This window comes from Ascaphus truei, chromosome 1 (assembly GCF_040206685.1).
Source record: "Ascaphus truei isolate aAscTru1 chromosome 1, aAscTru1.hap1, whole genome shotgun sequence".
Classification (NCBI taxonomy): Eukaryota; Metazoa; Chordata; class Amphibia; order Anura; family Ascaphidae; genus Ascaphus; species Ascaphus truei.
Window position 1 is genome coordinate 150,341,964 of NC_134483.1, and position 26,560 is coordinate 150,368,523.

Consider the following 26,560-nt stretch of genomic DNA (forward strand, 5'->3'; position numbering starts at 1 on the left):
ATAATATCCTTACATTGGGAGACAGTACTCCAGTCCTGGTAATGTTGTTCGGAATGGCTAAGTAGATGGCATAACTAAAGACTATACAATCATTGACACACTGTTCATGGTTTTCCCATGCAGGAAATGTCTTGTGTAATTTGCCTGCTGGCATCTACTGGTCCCTTATTAAGTTACTGCAATAAACACATTGCAGGATCTGGGGATATACTGTCTATAGATCTTTCTGTACCTTGTGTCACAGCTTTTATTATTATTATCGTTTATTTGCAAAGCACCAACATATTCCGCAGTGCAGTACAATGGGGGTGAAGAGTTATGTATATTACATAAACAGAATGACACACCATATAAGGATAAACAAGCGCAGACAGATACAGAAGGTAATAAGACACCTGCTCGTGCTTACACTACTGGGAATAAGGGGACATTTTAAAACAAAAGGTAAAGTGACTGCTCATTGTGGGACGAAGTATGCCTCAGGGTATTGTCCAGCCACACAGCTGATCCCATTAAGATTTTTGGAGGAGGGGGTAGATGTTAGGGGTATGCTTCCTCGAAAAGTTGAGTTTTTCAGGGAGTTTTTTTGTTTTTTTAACTTCAAATTTGTATTGGTTTTCACATATAACAAACGATATTCACATTTTATCACTCGAGCTACGAAGTCTTGAAGCTTAGTTCAATAATGTTATTATCTACCCCATGTGGATGAACAACATTCAACATCAGAAAGTGGGGGTAGGGGGGATGGGGATGTGGTAGAAATCCTATCCACGGTCCACGGATAAACTTCGATTCTGACCAGCTTCCTTCCAAAGTCCCGGCTGAGCTTTCCCTGCTCTCATCCTTAATCCATCTCTCTGCCCAAGTGAGCTCTGCCGTCTGTCAAAGGAGAACGCACCAGACATTTTGGAATTTTGGGCCAGTGTCGTTAACTAAACTCGTTAACTTTTCCATCTAGCAAATAAACCAAATTCTATTCCGAATCTTGTCAATGGATGGAATTGCATTTTGTATCCACAATGCTGCGATCTCGCACCTCGTTGCTGTTGCGAAATGTGCAACTAATTTATTTTCCACTCTGGCTAGTTCCTGTGCTGGTTTGTTCAACAGAAAAAGCCAGGGGTCCATCGGAATCTCAAGGCCCAATATCCTCTGTAGCCAATATCAAATTTGCTGCCATATTGGGGCTATCCGAGGGCAGGACCACAGCATGTGTAACAAGTCCACTGGCATCTGGGATACATTTTGACAGTTTTACTGGGGTGAGGTACCATCTCATTAGTACCTTATATGCGTTCTCCTTCAACATTGTGCATATGGAACTGTTGGCCGCTGCCATGAATATCTCTCCCCATTCTTCTCGTGTCACCCCCCCAAATCTGATACATAACATTCAATTTCTTAGGATAGTCTTTGCCCGAACTGGTTACCTCTCTGTACATCCTAAATGTTAGTTCCCGTGTGTCATTTCCCAACACACAGGGCGTTTCAAAATTCCTCGGTGGTGGACGTGCGGAGAGTGTGTTGTAAAATGCCTGAATTTGGAGGTGTCTAAAAAATTCTGTGTATGGGATGTCTTTTTCTGACTTCATTTGGTCAAATGTTTGAATATTAATTCTACCCTCCAAATCCTTCAGTCTCAAAAACCCATGTTGTATCCAAATCCTAACATTTCTATTATCCAGACACGGAGCAAAGTCAGGGTTACCATACAAAGGGGTCATCAGTGTATGCCTAGAAGTTAATGAGCATTTACATTTGGCTACCTCCCAGACTGTGAATGAATTGGACAACGAAGATAGCTGTTTACTGATTGATTTATGCCTCTTTTTGGGGTACCAGATTAGATTACATAGCTCTAGAGGAGCACACAGTTTGCTCTCTAGTGTCACCAATCGTCTCATGCCAGGGTCTGTGTGCCACTGTACAATTTGACATAATTGGGCCGCTTTGTAATACGATAGCAAGCAAGGTACCGCCAGTCACCTTCCGAAGTAGGTATTTGTAGGGTTTTAGCTTTAATACGCGTTATTTTGTTTTTGCCGGTTAAATTTGGAATCAAAGATTGCATGGACAAAATGTCCTTGGCAACCACTGGAATCGGAAGAGCCTGAAACAAATACATAATACGAGGCAGAAGGTTCATTTAATCTCCCTAACAGGTTGAATAGGTTGGGTAGAGAGGTGAAGGGTCAGGATAACGTTAAAATGACATCATCCACGTATTACACCACTTTGTGGGCATCGAGATATTGCCAATCAATCCTGTCAAAGGCATGTTCTGCATCTAAGCTTATCACGACCCTGGGATTTTATTTGTATTGGCAAACTCAATTAAGTCTATAATTCTTCTGGTAATGTCAACCGCTTGTATATCGCTAATAAATCCAACTTGATCCAGGTGAATCAGCCTAGGCCAGATAATACCCAGTCTGTTGGCCAGTAATTTTGAATAGATTTTAATATCCGAATATATTATTGATATCGGCCTGTAGCTCTGACAATTTGTTGGGTCCTTGCCCTGTTTATAAATTAACGAGATGGACGCTTGGAGCATCTGCTCCGGGAATGGCGCCCCTGCTAATACAGAGATGAACATCTGCAGCATGTAGGGGGCTAGGATTTCAATACATTTCTTATAGTATATATTAGAGAACCAGTCTGGGTGTGGTGCTTTGGATGGTTTAAGATTCTTAACTACTTGTAATAATTCCTCTATTGTGAAATCTTTTTGTAGCATCTCTCGCTCCACCCCATCCAACCTAGGCAAGGTCGAATCAGCCAAGAAGCTCTCTAATGCCTTACTCGTGTTTGCGTTGCGCACCACCTTCTCCCCGTATATATGTTTTAAACTTCTCCACTATAAGTTTAGGGTTAGAAGTCAAATCTCCCACACGTGTCCTAATGGACTGAATATTGTAATTTGAGTGCCTACTTCGGATTTTGTTAGCTAGCAAGGTATCTGGCTTGTTTGCTTTTTCAAAAAATTTCCTCTTTGACCAAATCAGCGATTTCTCAGCCTAGGAAGTGAGGAGCATATTGAGTTCAATTCTCACACCCTTTAGCTCTTTCAAGGTATCAGCTCTACCATTTCGTCTATGTAGGATAGAGAGCTCATGTAGCTTCGCTTACAATTGATTTAGTTTTGCGTCTCTTTCTTTTTCCTACCGGCTGCTATATTAATTAATATGCCTCTAAGGATAGCTTTGTGTGCCTCCCATAGGGCTGTCTGGGAGTTAACACTATCTCTGTTAATCCTAAATAATTGGTCTAATTTCACCTTTAGTGCTTGGGTTATCTCTGGAATCTTTACGATTGATTCATTTAGTTTCCAGTTTGCTCCCGGTCTGTCTAGATTAACTTGCGAGCACCGTAGCTCCATGGGTGCGTGATCTGACCGTGAAATATCATGGATCCTAGAATAGGTGATCTTTGGGACCAGTTTATTGGATACAAAGAAGTAATCAATTCTGCTGTAACTGGTATGTGGGTGTGAATAAAAAGTAAAACCTTTTTCTCTGGGGTGCTGCTCCCTCCAAATATCAACCAATTGGTTGTCTTTTAGGCCTGTGAGCAGTGCTGCGGTTCCCTCACTTCTACCCCTCCCGGTCTGGTATAATTTATCAAGTGCCGGTTCAAGAGTCTTGTTAAAGTCCCCTGCTAAGACTACTTTGCCCTTGGCTACTGTACTGAGGGTCATGAAAAAAGTCTTGAAGAAGAAGGGGTCATTTTCTCAGGGGGCGTAGACATTCGTCACTGTCAGGTAGCAACCTTGGCTAGTACCCACCAGTATTAGAAATCTGCCTCCTTTGTCCCGTTTGATTTTTTCTACCGTGAAGGGCAGTTTTTTATGTATCAGTTTTGCGACCCCCCATTTCTTCTCATTAGCGGAAGCGAGGTGAAATTGCCTAAAGTTTTTATCTAGAAATTTAGGGTAGTTTGTCTTGCTAAAGTGGGTTTCCTGTAAGAGCAAGATGTCCGCCTTTCTCTTTTTGTACTCTGTGAAAGCTATACGTCTTTTTTGTGGACTGTTAAATCCCTTAACATTGTGAGATATATAAAATTCACCGCCATTTGAGTTTATTTATCATTCTCTTACCCCCTTCTGGGCTCACTGTCCGACACCGCCGGGTCTCAGGATCCTTCTTATCCGTGGATTCTGTACTGTACCTGCTTCAATCTCTTGACCTGGCAAGAGGATGGGGAAGGGACCACACGAGGGTAAACAAGGAAGAAAAAACACAAAAAAAAAACAAAATGAGCCAAGCTTTTATGGAGGAGTCCATTTTTTTCCTGAGTTCATCCGTGCGCTCACCAATGCTATTGATGTCCTTTCTCAATACTTTCATCTCCCCTCGGAAGAAAGATTTCAGGTCATTGAACAGTTTTGTAATGTCTTTTTTGACCACTAACTGCATCTCTGGGCTGTCGCTTTTCTCCTGGATCGAGTCGGAGTCGGATACACAGCTGGGCGATTATATATCGAACTCCCTCCCCTACCGCGCCATTTCTGCACTTAAAAAGTGCTTGTCGCCTTTTTTGTGATCTCGTTGTCATCCTTTGGTATTTATTAAGCTGGGACTATGTTTTGGGCGCTCTGATCGTGGGTGTAATTATTGCTTTTTTTAAAATATGCACCGGGTACTAGCAGAGCTGTATAACTAAGCCGCCATACCCGAATCCATCGCCTTCAGGGAGTTTTTAAATGTCTGAAAGCTGGGGGAGAGTCTAATGATACGTGGTAAGGAATTCCAGAGAGAGGGGGCAAGATGGGAGAAGTCTTGTAGGCGGGAGTGAGAGGCGCCCCAATTCTTTTCCACTGGGAGTGAGAGGAGATAATAAGCATGGGGGGAAAGTGGATTTTATGGGCAGAACGTAGGGGTCGTTTAGGGATATATTTGGGGGTGATGGCTGAGATGTAAGGGGGGGTGGGGGCAATGTCGTTGAGATCTTTGTAAGTCAGAGCTAAGGTTTTACATTTGATTCTAGAAGATATGGGAAGCCAGTGTAGGGATTTACATTGTGGAGCAGCAGAAGTGGAGTGATGAGCAAGGTAGATGAGTATGGCACAGGCATTTTGGATGGATTGGAGTTGGAACAGGCGGAGAAGGGGAGAAGGTTGCAGTAGTCAAGGGAGCACAAGATGTGTGAGTGAATTAGGATTTTAGTTGCGTCATGAGTGAGAAAGGGAGTATCCTAGCGATATTTCGGAGGTGGCGACGACAGGACATAGTGAGGGATTGAATGTGAAGAGTGAAGGAGATGGAAGAGCCAAAGATGCCCCTAGGCAGCGGGCTTCGGGTATTGAGAAAATTGTGGTATTATTGATGGTGAGGGAGAGTTTGGATCTATGGGTCTCGGTTTTAGGCAGAATCGCTATTCTACTTTGATACTGTGCAGAACACCTGCATTTAGTAACCCCTCTTTTGGCCATCTCCAACTCCAATTAAAGGTGAAGACTTGTTACTCAATCCAAATTCCTTTATTTTCTTTTACAAATCAACTTGCCTTCAGTTTTTCAAACACTTTGTACTTCCTTTCTATCTGGGCAATTTTTAAGACCTTTATTATAAGTCAGATTTGATAACTGAAGCATTAAATTACTGTAGCGTGTTTCCTCAATTTCGTATGGAACCCGCAATAGCAGTTACGCAGCCCTTTACAAGATATATATATATATAGATATAGATTTTTAAATTTTTTTTTTTTTTTTTTTACAAAACTACAGTACAGGGATTATAATAATGAAAATGGGATAAGTGAATGAAGATGTAAATGTAACATTGGAAAAAGAGGTATTCCTGTTCCAAAGAGCTTGCAATCTTATAATTAATCATTAAACACAATTTTGCAACTGCACAATACTGTACAGAAGTTCTTATCTTAAAAAAAAATGTTACCACTTTTATTGTGATTCTAAATCTGATTTGTTTCCAAAACCTGCTATATTTTGCCCATTACATTTTGCAAAAAAAAAGACCATAGAGTAGGTTTTGCTTATGCAAATATCAGACTTTTTTAGAACCAGACATATCTATAGATCACAAATTTGCATCCCATTATTGTATTTTTTAATATAGCACCAACCATGTACTGTATGCAGCGTTTCACAGAAATAATATACAATATATAATAGGGGAGGAATAATAAGAAAGGGAAACATGTATTATACATAAAAGTAAACATTGGAGGATTGGGGTTTCATCACCAACTTCAAACTTCAGATTCTATCAGAACTGCTATTGTAAAATCTCTACTTATAGGTCCAAATGGTATTCTGCAGTATAGTATATTGACCGAACCCTTGCTGTGAGCTATTGAAGCATTATTGATTAATTGATCCATATTTGTTCATCTCCTCACTTCCAATAAGATAAGTGCAAATCAGGACAATTGAGCAAGTGATTTAGCCCGACTGTTCCCAGCGCTGCACTGCAACAGAGAAAAAGTAGAGAAATCAGCTTGCCACTTAACAAGTATAGCAGGATAGACAGCTACGACCGCACGTAGCCATGACTCCATGACAAAAAAACCTGTTTGTCTTTACTTATTCACAGTGTTAGACTTTAATGTCTCATACTTGTAAGACAATTTCAGAGCATTATTAAAGTTCACTCAATAAATCAAATATGAGTGTAATTTAATGTAAGGGCGCTCAACTCCAGTCCTCAAGCCCACGCCCCCGCCCCCTCCCCCCAACAGGTCAGGTTTTCAGGATATCCCAGCTTCAGCACAGGTGGCTCAATCAGTCCCTGCTTCAGCAAAGGTGGCTCAATCAGAGGCTCAGTCGAACAATGACTGAATTGACTGGAGTTTAGCACCCCTGATTTAAGCATAGCTAATTAATTGATAAATAAAGCCAGCCATTCGAAACATGACGATGCAAATAGGAATGTTTACAAACCTACACTTCCACTGTCGTGTTGGAAAAATAACCCCGCTTTCATGCCATAACTATTTAACAAATATTTTAATGTGATACTCGGCCTTGGTCAAACTGATTGCATTTAACAACACCACTACTTTTGTTATAGTACTGCAACCACTGCCTAAGACAGGGGTGCTCAACTCCAGTCTTCAAGCCTCCCTCCAACAGGTTAGGGTTTCAGGATATCCCTGCTTCAGCACAGGTGGCTCAATCAGTCCCTGCTTCAGCACAGGGACTTTGATGGAGCCTCTGATTGAGCCACCTGTGCTAAAACTGGGATATCCTAAAAACCTGACCTGTTGTGGGGGTTGAGGACAGTTGCGTAGCACCCCTGGCCTAAGAAGCAGCTGTTCAGGCACATTCTGGTTGAGGACTGGGCCCTGTGTATATGGGACTTGTTGGTTCCTTTGTTTGTTCTACTTGACTTAGAGCCCCCAATTTATGTTATAAACACACAGTCCCAGATCTACTGATCATCCTGCGAGTTTGGAGAGAGAGACATATTTATGGGAGGGCCTATTGACTTGTATACCTCCAAATAGAGCACCTAGACTTTATACAGGCAGATACCTGGGAGTGTGCCATTTTAAATCATTTGAATATATTTTACATATTTAAATCTGCAAATTTCCCAGGTGTCTCAGGTACATCCACTTTTAAATTGGTCTCTCCTTCACTCCCTCTATCCCCTACCTGAGAAACTGCCAGTTTCAGTCCGCTATGGTAGCAAATCAGGCGAAAAAGTCCATGGAGATGAGATGTGGAACCGTGCAATGTTTATGCATAGAGAATTCCTAATAAATACGGTGAAAACGCCCGATTTGTATCACTTCAAACAACATTAACTTTTCGCCCTATATATATATATATAATATATATATATATATATATATATATATATATATATATATATATATATATATATATACTGTATTGGCCTGAATATAGTGCTATGTTTTTTTCCTAAAAATGTCCTTACGAAAACTGCACTCATATTATATACACAGCCTAAAACCTTTTATTTTTCATGCATGTAGAACACCTTAGAAACTGTAGGGTCGGATTATGTGCGAGGTCCCACTATATTCGGGCCAATACGGTAAATGTTGCCCTAATTATACTATATATATACAATATATATATATATTTACAATTGTATGTTTTTGTTTACATAATTGAGCAAGCCTACGCTAAATCTGTTTTGTTTAAATTGGTCTAGTATTTGCATTTTATTGTAGAACAGAATTAATTATACACAAGCCTGAAATTATTTGTTCATTAAAATACAGCAACAAAATGTATTCACTTATGAGCACATTCACATGTCTCAGACAGGTCACAACCCTGGTTTTCCCCATTATCTCTTAGCATACAATCCTTCCCCTGCACCTAGGGATTCTGGGAAATGACATGCAAATGAGCACAGTGTCACCTTTTGCTTCAAATCCATTTGAACATGGACCCCTATAAGCTTTATGCCTGCCGCATTACACAGCTTTAAAATAGCCAATAAAGTAATAGTTTCCAACTCTCCGAACGTTGACTCCAGCCTAGCTGTCCTGTATACTTACACAAATATTATCAGCCGGGCATATTTTAGGCATTAATAACCTTTTAAAGTTTCTAAATTGAAAACCTGTAGCATGAAACATTAGGGTACTTAGAGAAGTAGAAGATTCATCATTACAAAACTGCCTGGAAAACAGATTGAAAACAACTGTTTTAAATATATGATGATATATATATATATATATATATATATATATATATATATATATATATATATATATATATATATATATATATAAAAAAAACGAATAGACGATACCGCTCTATGGCTAACGAAATGCTTTTATTTGGGTGAGCTTTCGAGATACACTGATCTTTTCTTCCGGCGGTGTTAAGAGATCAGTGTATCTCGAAAGCTCGCACAAATAAAAACATTTTGTTAGCCATAGAACGGTATCGTCTATTCGTTTTTGATTATTAAGCTCGGCTAACACGGTACATATATAATATATATAATAAATCCACCAAACCCTCTTATCACATACATATTTTTTTCACATGACATGTTTCACCATGCTTCTTTGTGACATCCAAAAGCAACATTCTCTATTCATTCCTTCTAGAGGGTTATTAAAAATAATGTTTTGGGCCTTCCTATAATCTATTAAATTATGATACCTATGTTAAAAATAGTCTTAGATATGTTTCATGAGCGAGTGCTGTCATTGTACTGCCCTCCAGCACAGCATATATTTGTAGTTAAGGTTAGTGCTTTAAACAGAACCCTGTAGTGCCTCTCCATGCTAGAGAAAGGGTTGACTTTTACCTAAACTCAAATGTTAAATTACCCTAGTGAATGCGCTGGGTCAGCATTTCCTGCTCTCAGTTTGTTATCTTGATATATGAGTACAGTACAGCAGCTGGTTTGTTCCTGGGATTCCTGAAGGGAACTGTATTCTTTGAATGCTGCTGAGTTTCCCTTTCAGCAAGGGGAGGAGGTGGCAGAGGCAGTGAAAATCCGCCTTTTCCTTTTATGCATCAGCCTTCTGCCCCCGAGCAGAGCACCAAGACCCCACTAAATGGTTGATAAACCAAAATAACATAGCAATCGCTAGTTAAACAACAAAATATTATCTTCCCACATTGCAATATTTACATACATATAAAGTAACTCACTTTAATCTACAATCATGCACACCTGTTGGCTATAGAATCCTCTTTCTTAACGTAAAACTTTTATTTGTTTTATATCTACACTCTAGTGATTTGTTTTTAATGCATGTACATGGTATAAGCAATTTGGAAGGTATTCGTGGTCTTTTATCAGCTATGAGAATAGCTTTCTTGTTATCATTGCAGCCAGGCCACCATATTTAAGGCTGCATATTCTTAGGACAATGCTCTGGTCCCAGATGTCTCCAGATCGTCTCCAAAGATGGATTGTACACTGGCCAGACCCCTATGCTGCCATCCTACAGGAAATGGCTCAGCAATCCATTAAGATGCCATTAGATAATCTAATTTGGAACGTAATCTCTAAATTAACCAGGCCCCATACATGAAGCATGCCTAAGAGAAATAAGAAAGTAGGAGGGGGGAGAAAAAGTTTGTTTCAATTGATAGGGGAGCCAAAGCGTGAAGAGGGCTGTTTGTTTTGTTCCCCCCCTTTTTTATTATGTAGCTGTGATCACGTCTCGGGCCGTCTGGTAACCAGGAGAAACCAGACATGATGTAATTCCAGATTGAACTTGAACTTCAGGGACTTAGAATGTGGGGCGGGGGAACAATAGACCATAAGAATCAATAATGTCCATTTAGCACACGACCATGTTGGGAACGGTCCGTTAACATGTAAGGGAGAGGAACAGCAGGATCTGCTGTGTGACCAGAATGAGACGATCCAGATACAAGATGTTGCAAGTAAAGAAAAATAACTCTTTTTTTTTTTTTTGTTCTTGCAAACGTTTTCTTTTCTCCCTCTCTTTCTGTGTGAGCCGGCCCTGCAGATTCCAGCAGGATTATATATATAAAAAAAAAATGTTCCCGCTCTACAGTAAAGCAGTTGCCTGCTCTGAGCACTCTTTGTTCACTTAGGTAGGACAAAGTTAATCTTACGTTTCCTGTCAAATGATTTTTGGCAGATCTGCTAAGGAGGGAGGATCATTTGGTCTAGAAACTCCCAAGTGGGTAAACTGTGCCTTTAACTTCTCTGAGGGAGAAGCAGAGCTGCCTTGGGAGCTGTTTCGGGCCTCCGCGCCTTATTTCAAGAACCAGTTTACAGATACATTCATGAAGCATTCAGTGCTTCCTTTATGTGCATTACAATGTGATATGGGAATGCAATTGCACAGACATCAGTTTATTTAATGACAGGCCCTAATCCTCTATGTAATATATTATAACTCCATTGTTATATTTGAAGAATATACGGTTGAACTCTTTTTACCTTCTGGGTCATTTTTGTAAAAGGAAAGAACTAAAAAAATAAATGACTCACTAAGCTGACATAAGTCATTAATGTAGTATAATAATTAATAACAAATACAACAAATATGTGAAAAACGTGAAGTAAAATAACAGCTTTGAACATTTAACTCTTACAAAGCACTTGGTGATTTAATTTTATTTTTACATAATTTAATTTATTAACATTTTAAATCTAGAAGATAGACAATGAGATAGTTACAAGCATCAATATAACACAGTGGTATCTTCATCAGGATGGAAGCCATGTTTAAATTCATCACAATTTTATGTGTTGAACAAATAAAAACATGTATGTACACAATGACACGGAGACAATATAGCAACTAATAACTTACCTATTTCTTCAATTTTAAAATTGTCATTGAGGTAATTGTGTTGAAAAAGTTACTTGAAATATATTCTTTAGTGCATACAGCTTGTAACCTATTTTCTCATTACCTGTTTAGAACTAATAATCTCTATCCCCAAATCTTCACTTTTATTTATTTATATATATATATATATATATATATATAAATAATATTTTTCAATATATATATATATATATATATATATATATATATATATATATATATATATATAAAATACAGCGATTCCCACCAAGATGGAAATCCCAAAGCAGCACTCAGAAATAGATAACCAAATAAGTGTATTAAAACACAAACAAAGAACAAATGATCCAACGTTTCGGTCTCAGCAAGAGTACCTTCCTCAGGGAGATGCACATGACCTTATTGTTTCTATAGGAGTGCCAGCTGTTCTCTTCTGTGTGTGTACATATATATATATATATATTTTTTTTTTTAACCCGATCCTTAAGATGGCACTGCCTAATGTCCCACTATGAAAAAACAGTGGTTACAGCTTCCTGGAGTCGACCTGGTAAATGTACTTATGTTGTATAAATATTGTCCAGGTGGGATGCTGAAACAGGTACTCGTCTTACAAGCTCACATTGTTTTAACTTTCATATTTTATTTGGGCTATTTTGGCATTACCTCTAAATGTGTCGTGTCTGCCAGTTCAAGTACTTGTGAGTGTCCTCAGAAGAAGGATTACCGCAGGTGACGATGACCAGGTTAGACGATCTTTTCATCCCATACACATTACATGAATCTCCTCTAAAATACATTGTAAGCAATTACAAGCGCTTTCTTGTTTTTATTTAATTTACAGTCTGTGCAATACCACGTTTTTCTTGCCAGTATATTTTCAAATGGAAACAAATGGTGATCCCCCGCTACTGCCAAGGTTATTGTTGTAAGGCGGTGCTCTGGGGTATGTACCAAAGATAAATGAAGAAGAGAAGTGACCCAAGTGAAGCACTTAAGCTCACGCTCTGATGTTTAGTGTAGTAATTAAAATGCAATCTATATATATATATATATATATATATATATATATATATATATATATATATATATATAACAATTATTATTTGTTTCAAATATACGTACACTAGTCTTCACAGGACATGTAATAAAAACCATTGTATCCTGATGATGAAAGGAATGGGAGACAGAACCCTGGCCAGAAGAGAAGGAGGTAGAAGAAAAGCATCAGACTGCTAGGTCTACATCAGTTGAGCTGCAACAATGATAAAATAAATGTTTAATATGCCAGGGCTCAAATCCACCATAAGTTTTTCCAACACAATTCGATACGGCTGTTTCCACTGGGAATTTCTGGGGAGAACTAGTGCATTGTCTTCACCATCATGGAATCACAGAATTCAGTGAGGAGGACATTTACTCATAGCACTAATCTGATGACTGACTTATTGTAGTACAGCGGTTACATTCTTGTAGCAATGTAGACGTATAGTAAGGCTTCACCATTTCTCCTCATTTACTTCTTACTACCCCTGAACTTGAAGCTAAGATTTTCTACAACTTATCCCTTTTTCACAAATTGTATAGACAATACAGCTATGAGAGCTGTTTATAACCCTGCCACATGTAACTGCAAAGGTGGCTGCTATATATATATATTTTTTTTTCTTCAATTTTTATTATTATTATTTTAATATATATATATATGTGTATATATATATGTGTATATATATATATATATATATATATATATATATATATATATATATATATATAAATAAAATGCAATACAATATTATACAAAAAAATATTAACTAAATATTATGTTTTATATATATATACACATTTAAAATAATATTTATATAATATAGAACATGGTGTGCAATCAAGATGCCTTTCTGCATTTTTAAAGAAAGTTGTGTTTTTTTAGTGCTAGGAAGAAATATATGATTGAGATTTGGAAAGTCATAGAGCCATTTACAGAGACCAAACTGAAGTTCCATTCAGCATATGAACTGTTTTGAGCCAAAGCAAAAGTATTTTCAGCTGTGGAAAAAGAATATCTCCCCAGCCCCATGTGTTTTATGCGGGCCTTGATTAGGCTGACTCTTTGGTGCAGTCATCTGTTTGCTTATTTTCTTATCACTGTCTAAATAACAAATCTAATCTCACCAGTAGAATGCATTTGAATGTGTTCATCCTGGTCAGGGCTGCATCTCATGACAGCTTCATCAGAAGTTTTTGAAAGGCGGTTTATTACTTTTAGAAGGACAAAAAAATAGACGATAGAAATCTTGATTGGATCAGCATGTGAACTAGCGATGGAAAGGATTTACCTTCCCCTCAGTGATTGTTCACTGCAATGTTTTATGACATATGCAAACAATGAAATGATGGGCACAGAACACCCCTGACAAGTAACTCTGTGGCCTGAACATGCTCCAACAGGAAGATTAATATGGGTGCTTAGCAAAGAGCTTTTAAAGTATGTTCCAGTGATGCCAACAAAAATACAGAGACTAATGGGCCTGAGCACTTCCACCGCAAAAGGGTTAAAATGTACGGACAGTAAAACTGAGATGATATGACAGAGCACATGAGCAAGATGTATAATTAGTGATGCTTTTACTAGATGGTATGCAGAAGAAAGGAACAGAAGTTAAAATAGTCAGTGTTTTACATATTGCAAACAACACCATTGACTGACGTATGCAGATAAAAAAAGATTGAAGTATATTCAAAATCAAATTCAACCCAGATTTTTCTGTTTGCATTTTATTTTCTAATAGACAGAAAACATGAATTATAAGTGGTATTCAACCACAGAACTGTGACCCTCAAAGGGGCTTCGCACTAATCTACCTGCTGATGATAGACTACATATTGCTTATACAATTGTGGGGATGTTAAAATGCACAACTACATCTGGGAACAGTCATTATCATGACCCTGTGTAAATAGGTGTAAATATAAAAGTTAGTGGTAAATAAGTTATTTTGCTTTAATTTTTATGCAGGTTTATAGCAAGCAAAATACACACGTGTTTATTTGCATGCCTTCCACAGGTGCCCACAATCTGCTTCACCACCTTGCCACATATTATGCAGAGATTACATTTTAGAAAAGGATTCTAGGTAATGACATAGAATTGAGCACATTGAATGTGTCACTTTTTGCGTCCTAACCAGCTTTTTACTGCTGCATTTCAGAGCTTATATAGCTAAGCGAAAAACTCTTGTTTGCAACATAAAGCAGCAAAACATGTGAAGTCTTATGTTTCCAACAAAAATGTTACAAATCAGTTCTGTAGTATTCTATAACAGTGACCTGTTTTTTAAATTTATTTTTTATTCAACTCTTAATGACATTTTTAGTGAAGTTTTAAAGCATAATTTGGTTTGTATAGCACGTTTTAGCCCACCTCCCAAGCAGTGCCAGATGTTTGTAACACTTTCATGTTTGTAATAATTTGTTGGCAATGTTTCCAGCAGTTTGAGCTGCAAACTAAAACAATAGATAATGTTACCTTAGTAATATCAGGATAAATTGTAGCTGCTGAGTTACACTGGCTGAAGGTTGAATGGATACTGAAAAGTGGTCATTATGTTAGGCACACTATCAGGATTTTTACAGATTTATAACAGGAGCACCAAACGATTGCCAGCTTAAGGAAGAATGTGCAATTATACAATGTCACATGTTTTACATATAAAAATAATTAAGAAGAAAATATAAAGGGGAAAGTAGTATTGCTGCTGTAATCACTATATGATTTGACAATGGGGTGATGCAGGTTGTGGGGACCTGTGCCTAAGCTTCTTGTCTTTGTGCAGTGGGGGTTTCAATTACAGAACCGCCTCATTCATTTTTTAGTTATGGTATTGGGGATAAATGCAAGATAAACATTGGCTCCTCAGCATCTGGATGTTATTAACAGGTTCCAGATGGGAAGAAAAAAGAGGACAATTGCCCCAGAAATCCACCTGATAAGTACTGTACGCAAGAAATAGAAATGAAGCCAAGTTAGAAGCTTATGCTGATTTGTGGGGGTCTCCAGTGTCACACACACACACACACACACACGCGCGCGCGCGCGCGCACACACACACACACACACACACACACACACATTAAGTAAGGAGGTCCTGTCAATTAAGTAAAATTCGAACAGAAATCATGTTCTAACACTGTAATTCAATGAAATCAGTGCTTCTTCCACCACTTCATTCCACGGCAAATTTGTTAAATACCCCAAAGGAGCGTGATCTGATGTTAATAGCACAAAATAAACCTTTAACGTCTCAGATATACTTAGATCTTTAGGCAAAACACATTTCAAGATTTACGTCAAATTCAGCCCCCGGACGAAGTGAGTGAGGCTGGGATCGACAGCATTGATTGAGGGCTATAGCCGTGATGACGTAATCGTGTTGATGGTTGCATACTTTGCTTATTCTTGTGTTTTTTTCTTATAATTTTGTATATTTAGGTCCACTATTTATTGCTACCTTTCAGTGACCACCCAGTGGCAAACAGAATTACCCACCTTGTGTTTTATCATTAATATTTGACAGGAAATCCAAAAAGTGTTCTGGCATGGAGTCTACATTTTTGTTATGTTTATGTTAACCAAAAAATAGACTTGTGTACTGCAATACTCAAGGTTGTTACCACTGAGCTCTAAGGGTGTTTATGATGGGACTTTCCCAGCAAAAGTGCTCCCGATAGGCAGTATTGCACTTAAATAAACAGCCGCCTACATTTCAAAAAGCACTCTGGAGTACAGAGGCTAACTTGCCAAAGGTCGGGCCTCAATTTTTCTCAAACACTTTTTTTTATTTTTTTTGCAAGTTTAAACTTTCATGTTTACCACAAAAAATGTTCATGCAAAAGCTTGCGATTCCGCCTTTCCCCATGACAAACTTTAGAAAGTTCGTCCCAAACCTCAAATATGGAGAGGAAAGGGAGAGGAATTCCAGGATGAACTTTATAAAGTTCATCAAAGCAAACTGGTGATGCCATTTTTGTGACGGATGACAATTTTGGGTGAAAAGTTTGCCCTTTTCTACTCTGGAGACATTAAAAGGTGAGACTTGGATGCACCAGGTTTTCAAACTGTGTTCCATGGAACCCTGGGGTTCCACAGGACGTTCGTTATAAGACGTTCCCTGGGACCCCATTTGGTAATAACTGAAATTTTAATATTCCATACACAAAAACTGTTATTTTACTTTTTATTTGAAAAATTCAAAATGGTTATTCAGTGTGCTACAGTAATGTTAAAACAAATATACTGTTAGTTTATCTAAAAAATATATAATGCCTACCACAGCAATAGTATTTTTATATACTGTATATGTGGGCTGGGATTCGGCAATATCATGATACATTCTTAAGGGGATTCACAGTCACAGCACATTTTTGAAAGGTTCCACAGTACTTAACAGCTTTAAACCCACTGAAGTAGGACAATGCAAAAATCAGATACTGAAAAAAATGGCCAAAATATAAACATGAGAGAATAATTGCAAATAAGTTCACGGTATACTAACACTCTCAAATGAAAAAAGAAAGACAGGATGTGCTTATTAAAAGCTACATTTTATTTTGTTTGGCATGTTTGGTTTCATTGGAGTACCGGGGCAGCCTTGGGTTTTGCGGCAGAAACAGGCAATCGTTTTTCAGGGCCCGCGGGACCCTGCACCTTTTTGTTTTTAGCAATATTTCTGTAGTTGTGAGATTGAGTATAGAGCTGGTTGGAGAGAAAGGAGAGTAAAATGTCCACAAGTGCATGGAGATCTAGCACAAGACAGACTGAGTCAGAAACCCTGAGGGCCTCGAGAATCCTCTGCTTATGTTGCCTAACGGTTGAGCCACCATAATCGAATAGGTTTAAATATAATCTTGCTGAATACAGTCTGATAGATTACTGATCAAGAAATGTACCAGACGCTATTCTGTAACCTTTAGCATGTTTTCAAACTATTAAAGCACAAGCTTGACCTGCTCAGGGCTAGAAAGAGGCTTATAAAAGTCATATATAACATCATTGTTATGTTAACATGTGCAGTTTATATTTCCCTAAGGTTCATAAACCAGTGTGAAATATTGACAACTGACAAGTATATTGTGCACTGCATTTTTGACAGCACACAATAATACACCCGAGGGTTTAAACAAACAACTTACCTATACATACGAGACTTTATGACTAGACCTGTAAATCTGCACCTACAGTATATTTTTACCGAGTAAGATCAAATTGGTTACTTGTAATCATCCTTACTACAGCAAACATTAATCACCTTGTAGCATCAAACCATTCATCATTTCTCTGCTAGGGCTCTTCTATCTACTCTGCAGGTCTAAGTGTGCATGGTCAGTTATAGGAAATATACCATTTAAAAAAGTTGGTTCAGGGCCAGAAGCTCCTACAGTTACACCTCTTATCAGAATAAGTGGAAAGGGAGACAACATCATGTATCTGTAATTGCACTAACATGTCAAGCTCCGCAAAACGATGAGCTTTCATTTATAAGTAGTAGGCTTTCACAATGCATGTATTGTCCCCGTTCTTTTTGTAATTTGTCCAAAATTATGCTCGTACATAGCAATGTATATAATGATGATATTTTCCCTGAGTTGTGTAATATATCCCTCGCTGTCTGCAGGCCTATTGAATGTGGAGAAATGCACCAAGTTTTATACCAACCCCAAAATACTCCATCATCTCTATTCACAGCACGCTCTAACAACGTTCTCACTCTTCCACTGCCACTCTGGGCTATAACCACCTAACCCTTTCATACTCGACTTCGGTTTGTTCAATGTTAGCCTCCTTGATTCATTGTGCATTCAGTGGGCTGTGTTGCAAAATACACAATCACTTGAGTTTATATTCAGTAATATCAATCCCTCAGCGTGATGAGTTACAGAGGCAGAGTTATACATTTTTACACGGAACACACAAAGGTGATTGATATATTTGCATTGACTCACATATGAATAGTGTACATTGATAATAATATACAGATAGAGCTATGCAATTGGTAAAAAAAATAACTTGCTCTGATCATTCTTATAAGTGGGTATAGCTGTAATAAAGGTACACACGTGTGCAGGACTATTATTTTATTCTGTAAACACTTACTACAGTTTGTCTTTGAGAACTAGGATTTATTTATTTTTTAAAGTATTTGAGACCTAATTTGACAAATATTCTCCTTTTCTGTTCGGGTGCATTGAAATTAAATACGTATACAAAATTCTGTCTGTATATTATTTACATCACTATCTTAATTACAGAATATGCAGACAAACCATTTAGATGCTTCACAACAGAATGATCAGAGCAACATTCGTTAGTATTCACAAGACACTTTGAACATTTGAGCAGTCACTAACTTATATTTAATATAGCAATCATGTACAGTACTTTGTTGTCTTGATGCAGTTAAGCGAGTGTATGATTAAGGTATTTGACTCTCAGAGGCGCATGCATCAAGTGCTGGTACAGGTTATCATTTCCATATTACCTCCCATTAAGTCAATCTCCCATTACCACCGCAACATGTTCAATAACCCACACTGTCACTGGATGCATGTGCCCCTCAGATCGTTATTCATTAAACCTTGATAATGCTCATTGGGAATCTATCGCACAGAAACTCTCACTGAAGTAAATGGGAGTTTCTGTTGAATAGTGTCCCGATCGGTACTATCCGAGTTTAATACGTAACCCCTTTAAGGAGAAAAAGAATGTAACTTTTGATGAAGGCTGAACATCATAAATACATGAAAACAGGTAGTTAGCTCTTTGGTTGAAATTGAGGTTGGATAATGATTTTTTTTATATGGGGTGAAAGGGACTCAATAATAACTGACTGTAAATATTCAACTTGCTTCTGTTTTCTTTCTTTTGCAGTCCTGGTACCTGGGCTAGTTTGGTTCCTTTCCAAGTATCAAACAGGACACCAATCCTGCAAAGTAATGTCCAAAATTATGGACTAAATATCATCGGAGAACCCTTTCTGCAAGCAGAAACGAGCAACTGAGGGGGGGGAAAAACTGAACCAAGTGAAGAAATGAAGACAGGACAAACAAAAAAGAAAAAAAAAAAAACTTAAGAAAGAAGATTAACTGACCAGCATTTGCAGCACTTAACAATCACTGATTCCTTTAACCTTTTCAGTGCTTGCCGGACCTGTGACGCATTGCAGAGCAATATGTTGCAGGCCTTGCCGACACCTAAGGGGTTAAGGCCGAAGCAGTCGTGACACTGAAAGGGTGGCTAATATCTTTCACGGATGGGTAGAACGCAACTCCTGCTAAACTAGCCTTTGTTATCTGATGTCCGCTGGGAAATAGGCGCTCTTTCTCCACGACAATATATTTGAAATGACTTTTCTAGATGCCTTAATAATTGCATGATAAGCTAGTCCTGTTTGGTTTTAGTCTTGTTGTTTACGCATGGGAACACTATTCCCAGTTTTCTCACAAAACAAAGGCTGTGAGGCAGCAACAGAGCTGCAAAAGGCCACAGGGCCCGGCCCGACCAGAAATCTACTTGTTTATAATGGTTGCCATTTTTTTACAGCATGTAAAGAAGGAAAAAAAATATATGAATGATGTAACCTTTTAGTCACTGATATCAGTCGGGAAGAGAAGTACGAGAACCACTGGCGTTACAGCTCACGTCTATTTTAGCGTGCTAACTAATTTGAGATGTGACAGGAGTCGTATTCATCATGTTCTTACTGAAATGAATTGCCTCTCTGCTTGTACTGAGTTAGCAGCTCATGTAAGAGCAGAGTAAATCAAACACATGCCCACAAAAGAATAATGTAGAGGCAAGTGCTATTAAAGAATTAAGTACTTAATGGGGCATAATTAGAATGAGTCCTTTAGCCCTCAGACTCTAAACAGTAGGGCCTGGAAAAGCTAGAACCTGTTCAGTGCCAGAGATAACCTACGGTTTTTCATGTGTTACAGGCTCCCTCCTGCACTGACAGGTTAAATAAATTTGAAACAAATGTATTTTATCCCCTCAGCGTGTGAGGGCTATTGAAAAAGAAAAAAAAAGCGGCAAATCCAGACAAATCATGTATTTGAGAGAAAGAAACTAAACGGACACGTAGCACTTATATTGGTGAGGCTGCCACTTTGGAGCCAAGCATTTTATTTATTTATAATTACCGGTTGCATCGGTGGGGGGAGGGGAGGGGGGAAAGGGGGCGGGAGTCAGCACTAGTGACAGGATAGAGACAGCGCATGTAAATGTAAGATTCAAGCGAGCAGTTTGCAAAGCTGAAATGGCAGCAGCAAAATATACGGATAGCCACATATAAAAATGCTACTCTGCTGAAACCTGGCGTTCAAACTGTGCTGAAACTTGCATGGCGCGCTCTCTATCATTTGCTCTTTAAACACACCGCATTCTGACGTTGGATGTGTACCGCGCATGACCAGACACAATTAAGCCTCTCTAACTCTTAAAAGAAAGGGGGAATAAAATCAATAATAATAGTAATTAAATACACTTTCCAGTAATTCTAATTTGCACGAAAATATAATGTCCACATGACGTGCCTTGCCTTGAATTATAAAAAGTGACATCACTACACTTGTTTTGCTGCATTTATTATCATTTTAAATCTTTACCATTTTTATGACAAAATATTTTGTACTCCAGAGGAAGAAGAAAAATTATGTGACATCCTGGATTTTTTAAACAGTTATACCTTCTCACATTTATAAAGCATATCATGGCTGTGTATAGTTGCCGCTTAAAGAATTGTAATCAACCAGCAATATTTTCAGTATTTTTGGTGTTTTTTCTATTAACCTTTCATGTTTTTCATCTTCCAATTAATAAGGGGAAGGCGGGAGGGGGGCAGGTATGGGGTTGACATTTTTACAAATTATGCAATACCAAGTTTTGCCTATGTAGGTAGTGCTTTTAGCTGTATTTGGTTATTCTAGGTAATTTTGCAGATTAAAAAAAAATAAGAAATTAACAAAAAAAAAATACAAGAATAAGGTATGCTTTTTTTTTTTCAATTGACCAAAGTGGGTACTGCTATTTTGCAGTGTGATGAGGTCCTTTTGTGTACTGACATGGAGATGGAATTTTGTTTTTATATATATCTATATATATATAGATATATATATATATATTATGGGTGGGCGGGAGGATTTTTAAGCTCTTTACAAGGCTGCTTTAAAGCAGTATGCCCATAGAGTGACCATGGCTGCAAAGTGACTCCCTCTGCCTAATGTAACAGAGAATCAAATAGATTTCCTATTTAAAAACAAATAAATACTCAAAACTTCCTAACTAGGGTGCAAGCTGAACTCTTCATTTCTGGATTGCCCTTCTAAATACTGGATTGTGCTAGACGTGAACTTGACTTGAAGTAATGTTGCTGTTGACTTTTGTTTCAAAATGAGAATTATCCACAGTGTTCTTCATTTCCTCTACATCATTCAGACTTTCTCACCCCAAACAGAATGTCTCACATTCATTTGTATTATTGAAGCTTTGAAGCTCTGGGTTGAACAGCAGAACATTGATTTCAGGCCCCACCAGCAATGTAGTGATTAAATGCTGTGCTCTTGTGTTTGCCAGCTTCAACTGGCTGCTCTAGAACGATACACTATCCTTTTTAATAATAAAGTTACTCACTAAGACCTAGTACATGTTATCGCCTGACATCAACCATTCAATGTAACATCACACTGTAAGAACTACTGTACTTTATGGAATGACCACTGCAGACAATCGGGTATAATAAGAAGAGCTACATTAGGCCAACATATTGCCTTTTTGTCACAGCCTTATTTGCTACATTTGCATTGCTTCCAATGTGGACTATCCTTTCTACTTTTCCTAATTCCCTGTATTTCAATTTTACTCTGCAAGATTTTAAATTCCTGAGAGAATATATAAACGATCCCACGTTCCCCATATTCTTTGTCCTACACACAATGATGGTATCCATTTATCATAAAATACGGCTTGTTTAATATGATTTTGCAATTCCCCGGTGTGAGTTAATTCATCAGTTAAATAACATGTAACTGAAACATGGCAGCGCTATTGTGGAACCCTGCTGACCACGTCCTTATACAATTAATTTTATTATTGTTCTCGCTGCCCATCATTTATTAATGAATACATATCCACTGGGATTATGTGGTAACTCCATTTGATTCATCCACTCAGGCGAATCTCTCAGATTGTTGAATAGCACAGCAGGACAAAACCAACACAAATATGAACTTGTGTGATCCACTGCAATGAAAATGATCCTTATGTCCAAGTAGTCATAAAATTCTTACTTATTCCTGGCCTATTGTCCAGAGCAATGAACATAGAGGAATATAACAGGACAAAATCTCTTAAAATGTACCACATCCCTCTACTCTTACACATAACGTCTTGTTGGATGTTTTTAGGCAGATTCACATTGGGATTATTTATCAAGGCTCTAGCACTGCCGCACACACTAAAATTCTGCAATTAGTTTAATTTCTGCACTGGATCTACGTACTTTAAATCTGTGTCAGATTTCAGGGAATTGTAGCATTTGCTAAGTCTATTAATAAATCAGTTTATTAATATGAATCCTTTAAATCGGCCGCAAACTTTGCTAAAAGTGCATTATAACTAGACACAGAGCGAAAAAACAAGTAGTATCCTTAATGGCTTGCTTTGGGTTTTACTTTTTTTTTTTTTACTTTTGCGGGGCCACTGTGGTATTACTCTGCGACAATTCATTTTTTAAAAAATATATATTTGAAAGAGAGGAAAATAGTTCTTCAAGTCTCATTACATCTGGATGATGACAATGATAACAGAAATCTAGTGCCTGTTTTCCCTCTCCTTTGGGATACATATTATAACTTGACCAAGCGACCCCATCTTATGTGCACTGACTCTTATAAAGTTGCTTTGCAGTCCTGGCCTCTTTGGCATTGCCCCTGATGTGCGTTTCCCCTGGAGTGACATTTTTAGGCTTCGCTGAAGAGAGGGGAAAACGAACAATTGGCAAAAAATAAATAAAACAAATCATGAATTCTAGCAATACGGCTATGGGGTAATGTTCAGATGGGCAGCTCGAAAAAATCTGTGAATGAATCTGTGAAGCTGTAAGTAGCGAGAAGTGAGGGTCTTTGTAATGAACCTTATAGACAGTTATTTGTACACTGTATAGTTTTGTTAAGAGTTTCGTTGAATTAAACGTGCCCTCGTTTGTAAAGCTACCTTTTTAGCATTTGCAATGGGAATATATTTTATTTCCATTTTTTTTTTAAAGTAAACAAGAATATGACTTGTTTAGGAACTGGACTTGGGTTAAAACTCTCCGGTTTCTTAATTTATGTATTAGCAAAAGAAAAAGTAAAAAAAAAAAAAAAAAAATGCTGTCCATGTTAGGGATTGTTTCAGAAATACCTGTACTTGAAAAGTATAGGTGGCTAATCATTTAAAAAAAAAAATGTAAATGGAGAAAAGTTATATTTTATGAAGGTTATTTTGTTGTATTTAGTATTTGAAAAGTTGGTTTTTGGAGCATTTCAGAATGTTGGAAGCAACACTGTCTTATTATTAGTATATATGTCCTCTAGCAAAAAGAATGATGTGATTGTTACATGTTGGTATTTAAAATTAGGTTCACAGAGCATTCAGGAGAAAGCAAAGAACTTAAAACAGTTCTCGTCAAGTCTCACATAAACCATGTCCTCAGGGAGCATAATTTTGGATTTGCAACTTGTAGCTTCACAAGGACTTAATAAAAAAGAGATTGTATAGGACATATTCATCAGTGACACTACCCACTTTTCTTTACCTTTACTCAAACTTAGGTTGGTGAAAAACAAAAGCCAGATGGGGGCTCTCAGATAAGGAGTTTCCAAGTCGGTCCCTTTTGGAATGTGGAAATGAGTCACCACCTCAATGTGGGAGTCCCCTCCATAGAATGAAGAGTGTTGTGTGAGATTGAAAAGGCTGTAGAAAGTTTTCCCATATTCAGTGTACAGTATTCATGGTTAATGAAACAGCTCTATAATGTTGCTGGCAGTTATGCCCCAAGCATGACATCCAATATAGTTTACATGTTCTTGTCAAGGTCTTTTGTTCACATTAACCAGCTGCATGCTTTTTGGACTTTTTTTTTTTTAATTGAGATTCCATAGAAAAAGATTTAAATGTGCAGGCTAAGCAAAATTCACAACTGAACATTGTACTCCATTTATATTGAAGGAACTAAAAACGGTGTCCTTCAGAATTGCACTTTCTGCTAGTTTCCCTTGTATTTTTTTTCCCCTTTTCCACAACCTAATTGTGTGGGCGTGTCAGGGCACTGCAGTTGGAGCATAACATTGACCACTGGTTTTGTCCTTTGACCCTTCACAATGACCTTTGCATCAGCCAAACCTATTGCCATGACAACTCTTTGTATTGTTTCAATGCCACAGCTCTGTTGGTCACATTTTTAATACTTAAAGGGGGACAAGAGAACTAGCTGGAGACGGTCAATTTGTACGTATTTTTGTTGCAATTTTTTTCCTTCAATGGTTGTAAGTAGTTTTTCTATAATAAAAATGGTTCAATAGTTATTACTCTTTAGAAATATCTGTGTGTTGCAATTCAAATGTATGTTGAATTTGTGAAATAAGGAGCTTCAGTGCCACTAGCTTCCATGTTGCTGGACTAAGCCTTCTTTGTTACTTCTATTGCATGGTAAAGTACCAATAAAAATAGCGTTCATGATTGGAAAGCAACGTCAGCTGGTGATACTAAAGCTGGTGTTTGTAGTACTTTATTTTTTAAAGAATGGTTTTGAAACTCTGCTACAGGGACTGATGTGGCAAATGTATCTCTTAATGTGGAAGGAAGTTTTTTTTAAATTTTTTTTTTAAAGAAGTATGGCTTATTATGCATTCTTCATTGAGGGCATTGAAGTTGCACGGACTGATACAAGTTGATGCAAAACGAGAGAGAAAAAAAACCAGCAAAATGTTTACCAAAAAACTCAAAATAAGTTAGCAGTGCCTGTTCAATTTCACAGTCTCTGTTGAGTTCAGTTGTAAATATGTTTCAGATAGCATTTTCTTCTTCACAAATAAACAAACTCTACACCATGTAGAATGTGAGGGGGTAACTCAGTCCCGGGACTGGGCTTCTGAAAAAGCTGCATCAGATGAGGTCTTCTTCATCAAGCTGTTTATTTGCGCTTGTCATATAGGACTTTTTAGAAGCCTGGGAACACGTTACCCCCATATCAATGATATTTCTCTGAGAACAACCTTTTGTAGGACTGTGTGTTTCTTTAGATACATTTAGTACAACTGTAGGTGACTAGTAGTCAGTTTATTGCTTGCTAGCTACACACCAGGGTTGAACCGTTTTAAAACTTTTGGCATACCCTCTTACCCCTTGATACAGGGCATGTATGCTGATGTTTTCCTCCTGGAAAGCAATTGCCTGCCCCATCTTTGTAGTTTGTTTAGTAATAGGACACTTTTGTCGTTATCAGTGGTACTCAATCTTTGTCACCTAGACATCTCTTGAGCATTAACCCATGTCTCAAAGCACCACATTCAAATTATTATTTGTTTAAAGCTTGGCATTTAGGATGTTGTTTTTTTGTTCTGTGCTGTGTTAAATCCTTCACTGCTGCATATCATTGTGTCGCTGGCCTCTGGAGCAGGGATGCACACTTTGCATTTCCTTGTGTCACTGAGAGCCTTGAATAGTGCAATGTAGCTTCACTCATGGGTTGAGTATCACTGGTCTATAGTTATCTGAACTTGTGCCTCTGGTAGAGGGCTGAGCTAGGAAATAAAGCTAAGGGTTTAACATGTCAGGTTGTTGAATAATTAAGCTCTTTTGGGTAATTTCATTGCAAGTAACAAATGAACTCCAAATTGCCACAAGTTTTAAACTGGTGTAAATCAAGCTTGACTTAATGTGATTGTTACTGTTATATCCAGCCTATACTGCTAGCAGCTGCTCATACTGCAGTCAATTACTGGAAGTGGATATATTTCCTATGCAAAAACTGTTTAAACAATAAAATGAGCTATGCTACAAACACTGCTTTCATGTGTTTTTATTCCGTTTAGAACTTTTCAGGCATTTGCCAAGGTGAAGTCAATTACGCAAATTGTAAAGTGGCACTGTTTGCTACATTATCAGAGTGGGCTTTTTTTTTATTAAACAAAATTGTATCTTGACGCAGGATTCTTAACATTAATAAAACAATGTAAGTTCTGCAGGTTCCTTGCGGCTGACGTAAAT

The 26,560-nt window shown here is 37.8% G+C and overlaps 1 protein-coding gene across 11 annotated transcripts in view; it reads left to right on the plus strand.

Moving 5' to 3' along the window:
* Positions 1 to 26,354, plus strand: part of NFIB (nuclear factor I B) — a 455,016-nt gene extending 428,662 nt beyond the window's left edge. For all 11 annotated transcript variants that reach the window (XM_075595945.1, XM_075596019.1, XM_075595955.1 and 8 more), the window contains one exon: positions 19,184 to 26,354. In XM_075595945.1, coding sequence (XP_075452060.1) covers positions 19,184 to 19,313 — 130 coding nt within the window. In that variant the 3' untranslated portion in view covers positions 19,314 to 26,354. The remainder of the gene's footprint in view (positions 1 to 19,183) is intronic.
* Positions 26,355 to 26,560: the final 206 nt, after the last annotated feature.